The sequence below is a fragment of the Ahaetulla prasina genome, chromosome 3 (genome assembly GCF_028640845.1).
Source record: "Ahaetulla prasina isolate Xishuangbanna chromosome 3, ASM2864084v1, whole genome shotgun sequence".
In the NCBI taxonomy this organism is placed as follows: domain Eukaryota; kingdom Metazoa; phylum Chordata; class Lepidosauria; order Squamata; family Colubridae; genus Ahaetulla; species Ahaetulla prasina.
Window position 1 is genome coordinate 231,617,566 of NC_080541.1, and position 18,101 is coordinate 231,635,666.

The 18,101-nt window shown below is 55.2% G+C and overlaps 1 protein-coding gene across 1 annotated transcript; it reads right to left on the reverse strand.

The window, feature by feature from the left end:
* Positions 1-454: 454 nt before the first annotated feature.
* TGM5 (transglutaminase 5) lies at positions 455-17,601 on the reverse strand. The gene is made up of 14 exons (XM_058178398.1): positions 17,475-17,601; positions 8,687-8,878; positions 8,415-8,594; positions 6,494-6,730; positions 6,045-6,163; positions 5,774-5,902; positions 5,489-5,666; positions 4,823-4,961; positions 4,008-4,111; positions 3,680-3,919; positions 2,323-2,652; positions 2,084-2,244; positions 1,825-1,958; positions 455-1,032 (listed from the first exon to the last, which is right to left on the reverse strand). Exons 2-14 carry the CDS (start codon positions 8,694-8,696, stop codon positions 858-860), a joined length of 2,136 nt encoding a protein of 711 aa, XP_058034381.1. The 5' UTR covers positions 8,697-8,878; positions 17,475-17,601; the 3' UTR covers positions 455-857.
* Between the last annotated feature and the right edge of the window lie 500 nt (positions 17,602-18,101).

The window sequence follows — 18,101 nt, forward strand, 5'->3', positions numbered from 1 at the left end:
GCAGTGGTGGTGAGAGTAGGTAGGGTACGTGCAGAGGACAAGAGACCTCAGCTCTCATGTTTTCTGGCCCATTCCACCCTCCCACTCCCTTCTTCCTAGGTGGCCAGGAGTATCTGCCAAGTGGGGTGGTCAGTTGTGGCTCTGGCCCACCAGAGTACACAGAATGACTCCCTGCTGGCCTGTTCCTTGTAGGGGGCTGCCCTTGCTAGGCGGCTTCTCAGGGAAGGCCGCACCCAGTGGCCAGGGGAGCTGGAGAGGGCTATCCAGGTGTGGGTTCGACCTTCAACAGTCGTGACTGCAGGGGAGGGTCCGTGGGGAATGACTGCCCTTGCCGAGGGTATGCGGGGGGGAACCCTTCACTCGGCCCCCTTGAGTTCCACCACAGGATCTGCTGCGTCCAAAGAGAAGCCACTTGAGACAGCTGTTGTCTGGGCCCTCCTGGCTTGGAATTTTATTTCTGTGCCACTTTTGACATCTGACGCATTGTAACAGGAACCTTTTGTGTTGGGTATGAAGCTTAAGATAAAACGCAGCCCCTTGCTTCACTCAGCCCACCTTCGGAACCTCAGTGCTCTTCCACCCACCAATCGCACCCAGTCCCACTCCCCATCTCCCCTCACTTGGGAGACGCCTCCCCTCTTGCTCCCTTTCCATCACCCCAAAGCCAGAAGCTTGAGGGGAGGGGGGCTTCATTTGCAGCTGGCGCAGTGGTGTGGTTTCCCCTCTGCTTCACATGGACTCTGCCTGGGGGTCCTGGAGAAGATGCTCCCGAGAAAACAGCCCATCGGTGCGACAATCAGTTTATTAGGTGCATTGAAGGGGTGTGGGCAGTCGAGGGAGCACTTCCATGGCCCCGGCTAAGGCAGCCAGCCTGTCCTCCAGCCATCTTCGGCCACCTGCAACTGCTTGTGTCCTTTCAGGGGGGGGAAGAGGCTGCTCCTGAGCGTGAGGTGCAGCTGCCGCGTCCCACTCTTGTAGGGGATTAGCTGGAGGGTGAGGCTGGCCTGCTGTCCAGCAGGCAGGAAACCCAACCTGAGGAGGCAAAGGCAGGGGCTCTGTGCCAGTCTCCATCTCTCTGGCAGAGAAGGCCACCTCCCCCCCACCCCAAAACTCCCCAACATTGGAAGGGCAGGCATCCCACACCAGAGTGTTTCCTCCCTCCGGAGCATCCGCTGTGGACCACTCACCCTGTCTGGCTCTCCCCAGGAGAGCCTTCAGAGGCACAAAACGGGCCCGGCCAGAATCCAGCAGCAGCCATGGATCCTCTGGCTCCTTCCAGAGGAGTACCCCACCCACTCCCTGGCTGCCCTCAGTAACTGGGTGGCCTTGGCTGGGGCCAGGCTGGCTGCTTTCTCCCTGCCAGCCCCCAGAGAGGCTCAGCTGGCAGCCCAGGGGTTCCGCCTCTCCTTTTCTCTAAAAGCCGCGGTGGCACAATGGTTAGAGCAGTACTGCAGGCTACTTTTGCTGATCACAGGCTGCCAGCAGTTTGGCTGATCGAGTCTCACCAGGTTCAAGGTTGACTCAACCTTCCATTCTTCCAAGGTCGGTAAAATGAGGACCCAGATTGTTGGGGGTAATATGCTGTCTGAGGGTTGTAAAGCACTGTGAAGCGGTATATAAGTCTAAGTGCTATTGCTATCCAAAGGAGGTGTGAAGTTCCCCTCATCTGCCAGGGGACAGCTAGGCAACTCCTCACATGGCTGCTCGTACACAAACACAGCACGCACATGGGATTGTGCAGTGCAGAAAGGGAAAAGCAGCCCTCCTCCTCCAGTACAGCATTCCTTGGGAGCCATGTGCCCAGCCCAGCCCAGCCTCACTCACTCTATCTGGGCCTGGCCTCTGACCAGGCCGGCCCCCTCCACGGTCAGGAGGCCATCGCTGACAGCATCGTCCAGGGGGTTGGTAAATTCCACTCGGAACTGGAAGGGCTGGTCCAGCACTACAGGGGACAACACCTGCACCGTGGGGGAGGGGGAGAAGGCTTAGAAAGTCAGGAGCAGCACCCCCCCCCAGGAACTGCTTGACAGCCGTGTGCCCTACTGGCAGTGGGGGGGGATCAGCCTGTGAGGAGGTCACCTACGTGAATCAGGATGGAGGGCGTGGCCACTGTGATGGTCTTTTCTGCCAGAGCCTTCTGCCAGGAGGTGTTCTCCTCCCCCATGGCCACCACCCGGATCTGCTTGTCCTCCTGCAGGTGCCGACTATACTGTCGGTAGGAGATGTTCCAAGGGATGCGCTTTTCTGTGGAAAGAGGGTAGGTAGTTGGGGCGAGAGCAGGACCATGCCCACAGCCACCCATGGCCACCCCCCCTCGCTTACCTTCCTTGGGGCTGAAGGACAGGTACATGGTGTCTTGCCAGAAGGGCGCCAAAGGGTGCCCATTGTGCAGCACCGACTGGGCGCTCAGACTGAGCTTCAGCTCCTTAGAGGCAAACTCCAGGTTGCGGGCCAGGAGTGTGAGGTGGATGTCCTGGCCGATCTCTGGACTCTCCACCAGCTGAAGGTGGAGAAAGGTCTGAGCCCCCATGGGGGGGTGCTGGCACCGGCCGTCTTGGGCAACCGGAAGGGCGCTGGTGCTGGTTCTGATGGGGCCGAAGGGCTGGCTGCGCGTGAGGGCCTTCAGGAACACCTGGCGCTCACCCAGGGACCCTGCAGAGGGAGAGGAGCTGTCTGAGGAGGCCAGGAGTGCCCCAGGGCAAAGGAGAGGAGGAAGGGGGGGGGTCCTCAGCAGGTACGCCTGCAAAAGGTGAGCAGCTGACTGAGGGCCCAACTTCATCCTGAACCCTTGATTGAAGGGTCTCCCTCCTGCTCTAGTCTGCCTGTTTCTGTGCCGGAAATGAATCTTTGCTTTATGTCATGATGATGGCAAGTTATAAGGACCCATCTTGGTCCAGGTTCTGCCCCATGGCTTCAATTTATGGGAGAAAGTGTGTGTTGGGGAAGGACACAGGTGTGGGGGTGGGGCTGCCAATGCTGGCTTTGCTCTCATGGTAAAATACGGCTTGGAGGAACTGTTAAGGCTGGGGTCGAATAGGCTACCAGGCCAGGAGGAACTTTTGAGGAGGCTGGCCCTTGGGCCACAGTTAAAAAACAAAAACAATCCATAAAATACACTCACACATGAAAGCAGGGCAAGTCATAACACTGGATGGCTCCAGAAAGCCCCGCTGAGTGACCCGGTTCAGGGTGGCTGGCAGCTATAGATCTGGTTTATTTATAGATTGCCCAACTCCATGACCGCCCTGGGCGGCCCAAAGGGCATGCTACAAGACACAAAGTCTGAAAAAAGCAAGCCGGGAGAACACTTGGGGGTCAACCCGTTCTCCAAGGCCCCTGAAGGCAGGCCAAGAAGCCACGGATGGAAGAATCTGAAAGAAACCCAACCTAGAACTAAGGAGGAATTTCCTGACAGTGAGAATAGTTGATCAGTGGGATAGCTTGCCTCCAGGAGTTGTGGGTGTTCCATCACCGGAGGGTTTCAAGTGTTTGAACAACCATTTGTCCAGAATGGTATAGGCCAGGGTCTCCTGCTCGAGCAGGGGGTTGGACTAGAAGACCTCGGGGGTCCCTTCCTGTCACCCCTTCCAGACCAAGGCCTGGGGAAAGAGCCAGGCGTTAGGGCTTGCTTAAATCAGGGGAGGGAGGGGTTGCGTAAATCTCAGGGTGCCAGCGGTACCTTCTTGGTGCTTGTAGGTGTGGGTGATGTCTTCTCGTTCCTCGCTTCCGATGGCCTTGGTGCTGATGTAGTTCCCCACGGCGCTTGGATTCCACTGGAGTTTTTCTCTTCTCGTCCCAGAGAGCAGCCAAACCACCCGGTCTGCATTCACCATGGAGAACACAAAGGGGGTGTCGTAGCGCAGGTGGATATCACCGTTCCGGACGGCTTTGACGGGCGCTGGGCCACAGCGGTACAGCCCTGCCAAAGGGGGGAGAGAGGAAGGGTCGTGACGCCCGCCAGCCTGCCCGAGCCTGGCCAGAGAACAGAGCGGAGGCACCTTGGTTACCGTTGCTGGACTCCTGTGGTGTGGCATCCAAAACCTGCCACCCATCATACCCAGGGGGCAGATCCCTGCGCACCATCCAGCACTCATTCCAGACGTGGAAGTTCCTGCCATACAAGTAGAGAGGGAGGGAGGGAGTCATCACAGGCAGTCAATGGCCCTTTTGCAAGCCCCAACCTGGCTGAGGGAGAGATGAGGGGATGTGCTTGGCCAACCTAAAAAGCCAGCCAGCCCAGCAAAGCCAGACATTTGGAAGCGGGCATGCTGGGCACCAGGGTAGGCCACAGCAACCAGAATGGCCTCCGTAACTTGGCCTCGGCACAAGCAGCAGCTTCTGAGGTCTCATGCAGAATGGCAGCTCTTTTGGGGCTACCAGGAGGGGGCTTGGGAGCTTTGTCAGGCCACAGGCCCTCTAGTCACCCTCATTTTGCCATCATGGCCCCTCCATGATTCTCAAGAAGCCCACGGGTTCCCGTGATCTTGTGGATATGGTCTGGGTAGGCAGGGCCGTTCCAATACTGCAGGGAAGCCGAAGCCACACACAGGAATTTTCCCCCCCCCCCAGCTTTCTGTGAATTTATCTACTTTTCTCCACCCTGCAAGGAAGAGGTCTGCTCTGAGCTTCTGTTTCGCCCTTCTGTTCCTCTGAAGGCCTCACTGGGTCCACCTTGCAGGGGTAAAAGGGAGGCGGAGAACCTCTCCTCACCAAGGCCACTGTTTGCTGGGTTCTCCAACTCCCCACAAGGCAGCCCAGCGGCACAGAGACTGGCCTGACCCTGGAGCTCTGTCCAAAACCACGGGGCGAAGGAGCCACCCACCAGATGCTGTCCTTGCTCTCTCGGGGCAGCAGCTGCCCGGTGTTGTCATAGAATACATCAATAACTAGGTTGCCATCCTTCTCATGACCCGAATCAAAGTTCGTCACCACACGCGTTGGGATCCCGAGGCTGCGCATTACTGGGGAGAATAGAACTCAGTGAACCATCCAGCCGGAAGGACAAAGCTCCCTCCGTCCTCCCAGCCTGTTTTGTGTGGTCTGCAAGGGGTTCTGTGCTCCCCCATCACCACCATTGCTCCCTACAACATGTAACCCTGGAGCATTTGCAGCCATTGTCTGTGGCTGCAGCGATTCCAGAAGATTGCCGCAGGGGCCGGGGTGCCCAAGTAAAGGGGTTCCCACAGTAGTGCCAGCCTCAGCCCTTCTTGTATGAGGGAGCCGCCTTAGTCCAAGGTGGGAAGACTCTAGAAAGCTGACCTAGATTAAGAGCTTCTGGGTGAGCACAGCCGGCCTGCGTCCCAGCATCCAAGGCTTTCAGCAGGGAGGCAAGGTGAAGAGGTCGAGATTTGCTTCTTCCTCCCGGGATTTGCCCAAATAAATTGGTTAAGGGGCACCAAGGGAGAGTGCCACCCTCCCACCACCTGGCAGGGCAGGTGTGAGGTGCAAGTGGTGAGCTCCCTGGCAGGGCTGCTGTCCCCAGCCCTACCTGTGCACATCACAGCTGCAAAGACCCAGCACTGCCCATACTTGACGGGCTGCCCTCCGGAGCGCTCCCACTGCTTGAGGATGGGGATGCTGCTGTTCCACTCACTGGGGCGGGTGCCCCCAGAATAGTCCTCACCCCAGTTGCCCAGGAGGACCCCGGAGTCGTCATTGCTGTTGACCTGGGGAGGAGGAAAGAGGTGGGAGCCTGCAACCCTAATAGAGAAGGGGGCTCCCTTCTTAGTTGGCTCCCGGTCAGTGGCCAGGATACCCAGGGCACAGCTCTTACCATGGCGCTTAGCACCCGGCTGACATAGACCGGGCTGCTGCGCAGGGCAGAGTCCTGCACCGGGTGGTGCCTAAACTGCAGGTTGCTGTCCAGCAGCTTCAAGCAGATGCCGACCGTCTCGTCATCAAACTACAGGAGACAAACGCAGCTGAGCCGAACTGGGATGGGGCAAGCATATCCAGCAGCTCGACTGGCACCACTGGCCGACTCTTCCCAAGACTGGCGGGGGGAAACTGCGATGCCACAGCCCGGGGGGAGGGGCTCCCTGTACCTGGCCGTAGTTCCAGGGAACTGGGTGAATCCAGTTCTTGTTTCCATGGAAGATGAGGCCGTGCTCATTCATCACGTATTCCTGCCTCTCAGCCTCGCTTTCCAGGTAGACGTCATCATCTGTGCAGTGGAGGGAGAAGAGCAGTTAGTCCTCCCGCTCTCCTGGTTAGTTTAGGTTTCCCAAAAGGACCAAATAACCTCCCTCCTTTTGGGTGAACCCCACCCCCCAAGAGACAGCCTCTTAAGTGTCTCTGGAGTCAAAGCTGCCCATGCAGCACGCAGGGCTCGTCTGGGAGAGAGCTCTGGGTGCTCTTGAGATCTCCTGGTGGTCTTCCTTCCAAGGACCAATCAGGCCTCAGCCTACTCAGTTCAGTCCAGGTGTTAGCCAGATGTGGCCTTGAAAGGGGGGAGAGCCCCCCCCCCCCGCAGTGGGAGAAGCAGTCCTGGTACCTGGACACCAAGCATTGAAGAGGAGGAGGACCTCGCCCAGCTGGTAGGATGATGACCTGCCCTGGCCAGAGTCAAAGTGGATGTTCAGCTGGTACTGCCCAATGGGGGCCTCTGCAGGGGCAGAGATGGCGACCTCTGTGGACTGGGGACCGCTGGGCACTGCGCTGACTCTCCAGGCCTCCCTGCTGTGCGGCTGGCTCAGACTCACCAGAAAGATGGCCCTCTCTGGCCCTGGGCCTGGGGAAGGGGGAGAAGGTGGCACCTGTTTAGTCCTCTCTTGCCTGCACCAGCACTCCGAAGGAGGACGAGCAAGGGAGACCACTTGGGCCGGGCTCACACAGTGCCTGGATCCGTTTCTCTCGTCTCTCTCGCTGCTCATTTGTGCTGAGCTTGTCAGCTCATTTGAGGGAAGCCCTCGCGTCAATGGAAGGGGGGGTGGGGGGCGGGGGCGAGAGCCCAGGAATTGTTAAGAGGGGCTTGGAGCATCCTCTAAGGTCAGCCTGTTTCATGCTGGGGGAGGGGCCTTTGTGCTCCACAGTGGGCGGCCAGTCGGCCAGACTGGCCCAGCTGGATGGGCAGCATTCCCTTGACCAGCTCTGCCTCTTGCAGATCAAGGGGGGTTCCAACTACACCCAAGGAGTAGTCAGTGGGCCCCCAGCTGGCCTCTGCTCTCCTTTCCTCTTTGGCCCTTGAACCCTTCATTCTGAGGTGGCAGCACTGCCACTTCTGGTCTGCCGGGGCCGAAATTGGGAAATTCCTTCCTTGGCCATAATCTGAGACATTGGCATCAGGATGGCTGACCCAAGGGGAGATGTCCCCTTCAGCCTCAGGAAAGCAGGGGCAGCGTTAGAGGCCCCAGGGCAAAGTAAGACCCATGGCAACAGCCACAGAAACACGGCAGGTGGGGGACATTGTGGCCATTGCTCAGGGATGATCACTGCAGGGAGCCGAACTCCCCTCCTGCCCAAACTTGCAGCCTCCTGATGGAATTCCCCAACCAGCAGCTTGATAGGTTTGCCAAGCAACTGCCCGCAATCAGGGTACCTACAGTATAAATCAACACCAACGCTTGCCAAATTGGGGCTCCCGAAAGGGTGGGGTGGAGGGAGCAAGACAAAGAAACCAAATTTGTACAGGAGGGTTTATTTGTACCACGAGAGAAGCACTGAAGACGCTGCCTGATGAGGTAACGAAACATCTGCAAACAAAGCTCAGAGAGCACCAAGACTCCGCTGGTCACCCTGAGCTACAGAAGTTCCTTTGGCTGGACGGGGGTTTATTCAGGGATTCTGAGACGCATTTGGGTGACAAGTGACTCGCCCAATGGCTAGTGAGTCCATCAAGCTTGAACCCCTTTTAGGCCTTGGTGATCTCCTGTCCTGTCTCCCACAAGGGAACTAGACCCAATCCCACCGGCGAGGTTTTCTGCCTGGCAGATCCGGCCAGCCCTTCCTCAGAGTTTCAGCTCAAGCGATCCTCTGGTTCTCACCCTCGGTGCACAGAACCAAGCCTCGACTACGCTCACTTTTGCCTGTTCCTGAGCAGGCTTCCTCACTCCCGCTCCACCAACACGGTCACACGCTCTACTATTTCCCCTGGACCTCCTGGGCACAGCCCAGCCACCACTTCCTGCTCCTGGAAAAGACTCTGCCCAGGGGCTTAACATGGGGGGAAGCACCACCTTCCTGCTGTCATTCTCAACAGCCGCCCTCCTGTTTCTGGACCAAACAGCCATGAGTGGAAGCAGCCTTTGTGCCGCTTGGTCTGCAAGCAGGGGCTTGCAGCGGGGAGGTGAGGAGAGACCTGGTTTCCCAGGAGGAGTGCCCTGCAGTGAGGAGCTGGGGCTGGATGTGGAAGCGGCAACTGTCTTGGGCTGGAACACAGGCGCCTGGCCTGTGGTTCCTCCCTCCTCCCCCCTTACCTGTCTCTGCAATCAGGTGCATGGAATCGAACCCTGGCTCGTAGTTCCTGGAGTGGAAGTGGAGGGTGAGGGTGAAGGGCTGCCCTCTCCGCACGACCAGCTGCCCGCTGCTCGTCTCAGCCGTGTGGTGTCCATGGGTGTTCTCTGGGCCATGCCAGTCCACAGAGGCCAGCTGCAGCTCTGTGAGAGCACAGTGGGAAGTGAGGGGCCGTGGGGCAGAGCTGGGTTCCCTCCCCCACTGCTGCCCCTCTGTCTGTGCCAAGCCTCCCTACCTCCAGCCATGTTGCTCCTGCTGCTGCCGGGCTCTTCTGGTGAATGCCTGCAGGCGGCATCTGGCAGGAGCCAAGGAGGCTCCAGGCGTGGCACTCGGGCATGGCCGATTCACCTTCCTGCTCCGTCACCAACTTGCTGGCACAGCAGCTCCCACCCAAGAGCCGCCTGGGCGTGGGCACAGTTCACACTTGCTGAAAAGGCATGTCAACACACACTGTGTGAGAGAGGAAGCTCAGGGACCCAGGGAAGGTGGGGGGCACAATTGAGTGGCGTGTGCCCATCCTCCTCCTGTGGGCGGAGCAGCCTGGCAAGGAGCCTTTCTGCGAGTCCAGCTGTGGCTCCCTGTGGCCTTTGGGCCCTGGGCCCCGGAGCGGGTACGAACAGTCCCTGGGCCTCAGGAGCCTCGAGATGCTTGGGGCCCCTCTTCATGCTGGGGACACCTTGGCTTGCCTGGCCTTTCCCATTAGACAGCCTGAGGTACTGGATCCACAAGAATCTGCCAGGCCTCGTCTCTCTCCCCCGCCCCGCTTTAACTCACTTCCTCTGCTGCCAAAGGAAGGCAAGGCCCTGAGTGTCCCCCGCGCAAGTGGTCCTTCTGGCACTGAGTGATCCTGCCATCTTGAGGAAGGAACAGATCAAAACGAATGCAAGGGATAAAAGAGGGAGAGAGGATATATCAGCATTTGGGGGGGAAAATGGAGCCTCATTTCCTGGCACTCTCCCACCCCAATCGGAGTTGTTTCCGATGCCACCAGCCCCTTCCCACCACAAGCCCGGGGGTCTTTCCGAAGGGCCCCTCCATCCTGCTTTCTCTGGCTCTCAACTCTGCTCCATCTGCCTGCCCTCTCATCATTGCCCCCCCACCACAACAGGATCTTCTGGCCAGACCCCTCCAGAAAGCCTTCAGCCTCTCTGGGCAGCTTGAGGTCTCCCAGGCAGATGTTCTGAGCAGGAGCCTTTCCCAGCCAGGGGAGGGGAGGGGGAGAGAAGACCCTTCCCCCTCAGCACAGCCAGGGACCATTATCGATGCCAGGCAGGTGGGCTTTGCTCCCTGTTTCCATACAGAGGCTTGCCCTGCAAGGGTGGGTGGGGCTGTTCTGCTGAGAGCCCCTCCATCCCTTCTCTTTCAGTTGAGCTTTGGGAGCAGCTGCTGCTCCCCCAGTGAGAAGCATTTCTACTGTGGGGGGGAGCCTTGGAGAGGAACGAAACACCCACACCCACACACCTGCCTTCTGCAGGAATTTTTGCACCTGCCCACGTTTCCCCCCTCCTAACACGTCTTTTCCAAGCCCCAGATGTTCTTGCCTGGTTCATGGGAGGGCTGAACCCCCCACACTCTTCTGCGCTGGGGGGGGCAACGCTGCCAGGCTAGCCCCTTTTTGGCACAGAGCAAGCCTTTTTCAGGGCTCCCACCCATGGTGACCTCTTTATGGAGCTCCCTCCTAGGAGGGGTATTAGAATAGAATAGAATTTTTATTGGCCAAGTGTGATTGGACACACAAGGAATTTGTCTTGGTGCATACGCTCTCAGTGTACATAAAAGAAAAGATACGTTCATCAAGGTACAACATTTACAACACAATTGATGGTCAATATATCAATATAGATCATAAGGATTGCCAGCAACAAGTTATAGTCATACAGTCATAAATGGAAAGAGATTGGTGATGGGAACTATGAGAAGATTAATAGTAGTGCAGATTCAGTAAATAGTTTGACAGTGTTGATGGAATTATTTGTTTAGCAGAGTGATGGCCTTCGGGGAAAAACTGTTCTTGTGTCTAGTTGTTCTGGTGTGCAGTGCTCTATAGCGTCGTTTTGAGGGTAGGAGTTGAAACAGTTTATGTCCAGGATGCAAGGGGTCTGTAAATATTTTCACGGCCCTCTTCTTGATTCGTGCAGTATACAGGTCCTCAATGGAAGGCAGGTTGGTAGCAATTATTTTTTCTGCAGTTCTAATTATCTTCTGAAGTCTGTGTTTTTCTTGTTGGGTTGCAGAACCGAACCAGACAGTTATAGAGGTGCAAATGACAGACTCAATAATTCCTCTGTAGAACTGAATCAGCAGCTCCTTGGGCAGTTTGAGCTTACTGAGTTGGCGCAGAAAAAACATTCTTTGTTGTGCTTTATTGATGACATTTTTGATGTTTGGTGTCCATTTTAGGTCATGAGATATGGCAGAACCTAGAAATTGGAAGGTTTCTACTGTTGATACTGTGTTGTCTAGTATTGTGAGAGGTGGAAGTATGGAAGGGTTTCTCCTAAAGTCTACCACCATTTCTACGGTTTTGAGTGTGTTCAGTTCCAGATTGTTTTGGTTTTGGTTTTAGTTCCAGAAGAACCAAGAAAAACAACCCAGAAATAACCAATGCAGTACTATCACTACAAGGCATGGCTACAGCACACACCTCAGTTAAAGCCTTCAAACACCTCAAGTAAACCAGGAGACCCAGAGGCCCAAGAAGAAGAAAAACTGAGCCATCTTCAACATGCAGCCCAAGGGCTGTAGCAGCCACGATGTAGGACAGATAGGCAAAGCTCATCCCTGAATGAAAACCAGAAGTTGGAAGACACAATGAGTCCTCCTTAATCCCTCCATATGCATATTGACAGTCTCAGCCACATTATCACCAAGCGGAGTGGGGGGGGGGGGAAAGCATCCTAGACCAAATCAAATCCAAAAATGCCAGGGAATTCCTGGAAACTTTTCATTTAGGTAAATCAGTTATCAATAGATAACGTAGAGATAAATCACATTTATACATCAGAAATAATAGAAAATCTAAGAAGGAAACAAAGAAACAAAAAGAACATATCCTATCTAGTGGCCTGAATCCAGATAAGCAGACAAACAATATCCTAATAAAGTACCACCAAGAAGAAAATTACACCCACCACTGAAACAGGCAGGCCAAGCCACTGATTATAAACGGGGAACAAGCCCTACACTCGCACTGATGATGTTATCTAGTTGGGTCATGAAATGTCTACAAGAAAACAACCAAGCTTAGAGAGCACCAACGATCCCACAATTTCAGATGCCTCAGACCTAACAATGCAAACTCAAGGTTTGGGGGAAGAGGCTGCCCCAACCGGCATCATTGTGCACCTACTTCTGCTGGATGGTGTTTGCCATGGGGCTGACCCATCCTTCTCCTTCCCAACTAGAGCTTGGGCTTCTCCCCCCATCCTCAAAACCCAGACAATAGCGCCAGATCCCCCACACTGCTAGTAACAAATGGTAACAGTTTAAAACCCTGCCTTCCCTGGGTTGAGACAATAATAATCAATAATAATAATAATAATAATAATAATAATAATAATAATAATAATAATAATAATAATAATAATAACAATAATAATAACAATAATAATAACAATAATAATAATAATAATAATAATAATAATAATAATAATAATAATAATAATGATGTTTTAATTTGTATACCGCCCTTCTCCCGAAGGACTCAGGGCGGTGAACAGGCAAGTAAAATACAAAACAGAAATATACATCATAATTAAAACAACCCTTAAAAAACTAATTCAAATATGCCAGAAATTTAAAATAACATTACACCCCATACAAATTACAACAATTTAAAACCCACAATTAAAATTTAAAAATTTAAGAATCAGGCCAGTCCAGCCATATGAAATAAATAGGTTTTAAGTTCATGAAAGGTCCTAAGGTCAGGTAGTTGTCGAAGCCCGAGGGAAGCTCGTCCCACAGGGTGGGAGCCCCCACAGAGAAGGCCCTCCCCCTGGGGGCCGCCAGTCGACATTGTTTGGCTGACGGCACCCTGAGGAGTCCCTCTCTGTGGGAACGCACCGGACGCTGGGAGATAGAGGCCGGCAGTAGGCGGTCCCGTAAGTAACCCGGTCCCAAGCCTCAAAAACAAGGCCTCGAAAACTCAGCAACTGGCCTGGTGTGGGCGTGAGTCTGCCTAGCTGGCCTGGCCCTGAGGAAGAGCCACCCTTCCTTGGGCACAGCAGGGTTTTGCCCCCTAGGCAGCAGTCTGGAGACAGCCATGTGCCCCCCCCCTCACAGTAGGCAGGCACAAGGGAGGGAGGGTCTGGGTCTGACCCATCTCCTCCCATGTGTGTGCTATCCCTTCATTTGCTTCCATCTCATTTCCTGGTGGTGGCCGCTGGTGTGAGAACCAGAATCTGCCAGGCGAAATTGAGGGCCAAAGCTCATTATGCAGTGCAATGGCGGCAGCTGTCTCCTTTGCCTACCTTCCACTGGGGAGGCAGTAAGAAGTATTTTCCATCAGTTATAGGCCCTCCAAACCAGTAGGGATCACCCCTTATTTCCCAGACCAGGAGCCTCTGCCCCATTCTGGGGTTACAGCTTGCCCCGGGGCTTAGTGCCAAAGGAAGAAATTTGCAGGTTTGTGGGCAGGGGAGCCCCCCTCATTAGTCCACATGATTGGAGAATGAAGTCTCGGCTAGCCTGCAGGAGGTGAGGTCCATCATCTCCGGTGGCAGCTGAATCCCCCCTCCGGATCTTGTCTCCTAGCAAGCTCTGGGCTGGTGGCACATGCATGCGTCCCCAAAAGAGGAAATAATGGGACAGGTGTGCTCGGGTTGATGGGGGTCAGGATCAGGCCACTCTCTGTCACTGGGGGACCACTGGCACTACCATGGATGACTGGGACCAGTGCCCTGCAGGCGAGGACAAAGCAAGGATTGCTGGACCCCTTCCTGGCTGAAGAAATGGGAGGAAGGGGCTGGGCGCACCCTTCAGTGGGGTTCTGTGTTGCTGGATACAGTCCTGCATACAGCTTCCCCACCAGATGCCGCCCCCATTGTTCCCTGGCAAGGACAGGGCAGAGGGGGAGAGGGAGACCAGGCATGGGAGCAGCAAAGCAGGGGCTGCTGGCATCTCCTGGGACTTCTGCAGGGAAGCAGCCCAAATCCTCCCTCCGGCTCTTCTCCCGCCAGCCCAGATGCGGGTCAAGGCAGATGGCAGCAGCAGCAGCCTTGGAAGCTTGGCTGGCTGGTGAGTTAGCCTCTACTCTGTCCCCCTGGCTGGCCGGACCTTCCCTTCTCATCATCAGCATTTTTGGGGAGGGGGCTGAGAGGGGCCTCCCATGAGGTCAGCCCTGCAGGTAGTGTCTGGTATGAAGGGCAGCTGGACCAATGATGGCTTTTAGACACCAAGTGCCCAAACTGCACGCGCGTGCACGTACCAAAACTTAAAGGTGCGTGTGAGGACATGCGCATGCGTGGACATGCACTAGTGTCTGCATCCATGGACAAGCACGGGCATGCACATGCACGGGCATGTAGGTGGGCATGCACGGACATGCGTGCATATGCAGCAGGGACCCGAAGACCAGCTGGCCAGCAGGAGGCGGGATATCCCAACACCAGCAGTGCGGCAAGAGGTAAGATCTTTTTCTTCCGTGAGCTTCCGTTTCGTCATTTGCAGGGAAACAGAAGCTCACAAAAGAAACGCCATGGAGATCTGACCTGGGGTGACGATGCGCATGCCAGCAGAGAGGGCTCTGCATGCCACCTCTGGCATATGTGCCCTAGGTTCGCCATCACAGGGCTGAACCCTGTCTGAGGAAGGGGCCCCAGTGGCCTCCCTGGCCTGGATGAAAGGCGCCTGCCTGCAGCAACTCTGAGTGGGCTTCGCTGTGCTGTCAGACCAGCCTTGACTGTGCTGTGGCTGCTGGCCAGTTCCACAAACCCTCCTGGGCAGACTGGGCTTGCTGTAAAAAGGCTACTGGTTGGCAAGGAGGAGAGAGAAGGGTCCTGAGAAGGGGCTGAAGCCCATGGGGTGCAAAAAGTGGGGCTGAGGGGGATCTGCCTTCTTCTTCCTGTTTTTCTAGATTCCGTGGAGAAAGATTCCAAGAAGCCAGTATGAAGTCACAGAATCCTAGAGGTCTTCTAATCCACCCCCTGGGCATCAGTCCCCCTTGGGACTGAAGTCAGGCATCTTCAGTCCACCCCAGACCAATGACTGGCCAGTCTTTCTTTGGGGCCCTCTAGAAATGGACACCCCCGTCCCTACCTGGACTCCTGAGCTTCCGCGTCACAGCTCTCCAGGACAGGTGCCTCTCCTTAGTTGGGATGTGGGAGCTCCCACTGGGGGCTCCCCTGCTTCTGGGGCTGCCCTCAGCCACCACAGAGAATAATCTTCTCATAATCTTTGCCTGTGTTTGTGGGCCTTAAGATCTGACCATCTCTGTGGCTTCTCCATTGCACCCCGCAACGTCCAGCTCTTCAGCATCCCTTTTGCTTCATAGTGACCAGGACTGGACATACAAGCCAGCAGAAACTGGGATTGGCTCTTCCCCTGGCCTGGACCACCAGAGCTCGCTAATGCCATGTTCACGAACGGAGGGAAGGGAACTAATGCCAGGAACACCAGAAAACCTCAGGCCGAGAGTCCCAAAATAAGCACAAAGTAAAAAGGAAACCAAAACGAAGGGAGCCAACTCACATTTTTTTTAATTTACATTTATATCCCGCCCTTCTCCGAAGACTCAGGGCGGCTTACAGTGTGTAAGGCAATAGTCTCATTCTATTTGTATATTTACAAAGTCAACTTATTGCCCCCCCAACAATCTGGGTCCTCATTTTACCTACCTTATAAAGGATGGAAGGCTGAGTCAACCTTGGACCTGGTGGGATTAGAACCTGCAGTAATTGCAGGCAGCTGTGTTTTAATAACAGGCTTCTTACAGCCTGAGCCACACCGCCCAGGGTCGCTCCTGAGTGAGATGGGCGGCCTCCGCAGGTGATACATAAACAAAGCACTACCAAGAAAACCCAAAACATCTGTTTGCCTGGAGAAAGTGGTGTAGCCTTGCTGGGTGTTGATGGGCAGAGGCTCCTTCCCTGCCCTTCTGCATCTGCCCTCTTGAGAAGGGAAATGGGGCTTGCTATTGGCAATGCCCCATAGTCATGGAATTACACATTACAAATATTCCATCAGACTTGATATCCTGGGTCTAGAAAACTTGGAACTTCGTCGCCTTCGACAGGACCTGGGTTTAGCTCATAGAATCATCTGTTGTGATGTCCTTCCTGCCAATGACTACTTCAGTTTCAACTACAATAACACAAGAGCTACCAACAGATTTAAACTTAATGTCAACCACACCAGTTTAGATTGCAGAAAACACGATTTCTGTAACAGAATTGTCTATGCTTGGAATGCATTACCTGACTTTGTGGTCTCTTCTCATAACCCCAAAAGCTTTATTAAAAATCTATCCACTGTTGACCTCACCACATTTCTAGGAGGACTCTAAGGGGCGTGCATAAGAGCACAAATGTGTCTACCGTTCCTGTCCTATTGTTTCTTCCCCTATGGCAGCAACCATCCCAAATAACAGCAGCCCCACTTTCCTCCTCTTCACCCGGCTCCAGCTTTGCGCTTCTACCTGCAGGGAGTCAGACAAGGGTAGGGAGCTGCAGTCTGGGAGGGGGGCAAGGGCAAGGAGGGGTCAACTGGCACCCAGAGGCTGAAAAATTTGCAGAGCAGGAAGGGGAGGATGATCTGAATAGTCCTATTTTAGGGCAATTTTATTTCGCAGTAATGTGGAACCGCCAAAGAACCCTGATCCATTCCCTCTGCTTCCCTTGGGGCAGAAGAGGCCAAGCTGAGCGGTGCCTGAGACTGAGCTCATGAAGCCCTTCTTGGAACTCAGGTGATCAAGTACCGTCCACTAGCCGAGAGCGCGGCGCCCCATTCCCGTGGACCTGGAAGGCGTCGTCTATAGGAGGGATCCTGGGTCGGGAGTATGTGCGGGGGAGGAGAGCGCAGCGGGCGGCCAGCTGGGCAGAAGCTGCGTGGGGCCGGAGCGCGTCGCCGTGAAAACACACGGGAACGGGGCAAGGCGTGGCCCTGGGCGGAGGGGGCTTAGTCATGGGACTCCCCCAGGGCAGCAGCCCGAGCTGCCTGCAGCGCCAGCCCCGGGGCTGAGGCGACCGGAGGGCCGGTCCCGCGGAGGGTAATAATTAAGGAACTGCTGGAGAGGCAGGAAACGAAACGTCGGGTCAGCGGCCTCCGCAAGGAGCCCATCGGCGCATAATCAGGGCCGGGCCGGAGAGGCTTCCTGGAATTTCCGCCCGGAACTTTCGGGATTCAGGGGAGCTTTGTGGTCGCTGTCGCTCGCTCGGTCCCCGGAATAGCCTCCGGGTGCCTCTGCGGTCTGAGGGCTCCCCGCCCCCGTCCTGTCTACGGGGCTGAGCTCATCCCCCTGCGAGCCCCGACTCGGCTCTCGCCTTCCGCATCCCGCCCTTTCATTAGCCCGACTCTTCCGCATCACCAGGAAGCGGCTGTTGGGCTTCTCAGGGCCCCAGGCTTCCGCCAACGCCTCTGGCCTTCCCTTTGGGGCGGCTTCCCTCCACCCCCACCCCCACCCCCCCACGCGTACACACTCGCGCGCAAACGGGACGGGTGTTGGGGAAATTCCGGCGGATTCCAAGGAAGCGCAGCTGATTCACCGGGAAACGCAGCCTTGGCGCTGAAAGCAACCTGGGTTGCCCAGGAAGCCTCAATCACTCGGGGGAACTCGGGGTTTCTACAGGCGGCCACTCCCGGCCGGCCCGGCGGCTGAGTGCGCCTAACACAAACACCGAGAGGACTCAGGGGCACCGCCTGCCCTTTGGCTGGGAGTTTATTTATTTAAGACTTTTCGTATCATTGCTCCGGTCCGCTCACAACGAAAGATAAAATCGCGTTTATGTACAATAAAAATACTGGAACCAAGATATTAAAGGCAAAAATACTTACCCCCCCCCGCCCCATAATTAAGGCTATCTCACCCTATCCTCGCATTTGGGGGAAGAGCCAAGGCTCAGGTGCTTTCTGGAAGGTTAAAAGAGTGGGGGCCTGCCGCAATTCAGGGGGGAAGGGTGCTCCATAGGGCAGGGGCTGCCAAGGAAAAGGTAGGGTTCCTGGGTCCCATCGGAGGGCAACATTTAAGGGGAGGGACCAGAGGTTTGCTCCACCCTTTCCCCCCACCCCGAATCTGATCCGGTAGGGTTCAGATAGGTGGATGTCCTTAGGAAGAAACAATCCTGCAAATCATCAAGCCCTGTGCCATATATGGAAAAACCAGACTTTGTTATAAGACAGGAAGCTGTATAAATGTTTTCAGTGAATGAATGAATGAATGAAAAGAACTAACCGCTTGAATAGCACTGAGAAAAAAACTGAGCCATTGTAGGTCATGATACACAGGTATAATATGCTTATAACATTGCTGAATCTAAGGGCACCAGGCATTGTGTGTCCTCCTGCCACATACTGATTCAATGGTAATTTCTGGGTGGCCTTCAAGGGCAATCCCATGGAGAGTGTGTTGCAGTAACCAAGACATGAGTGGCTGTGAGCAAGTCTTCCCAGTGCAGGAAAGGATGAAATTGGCAAACTGGAGAAACCTGTGCAAA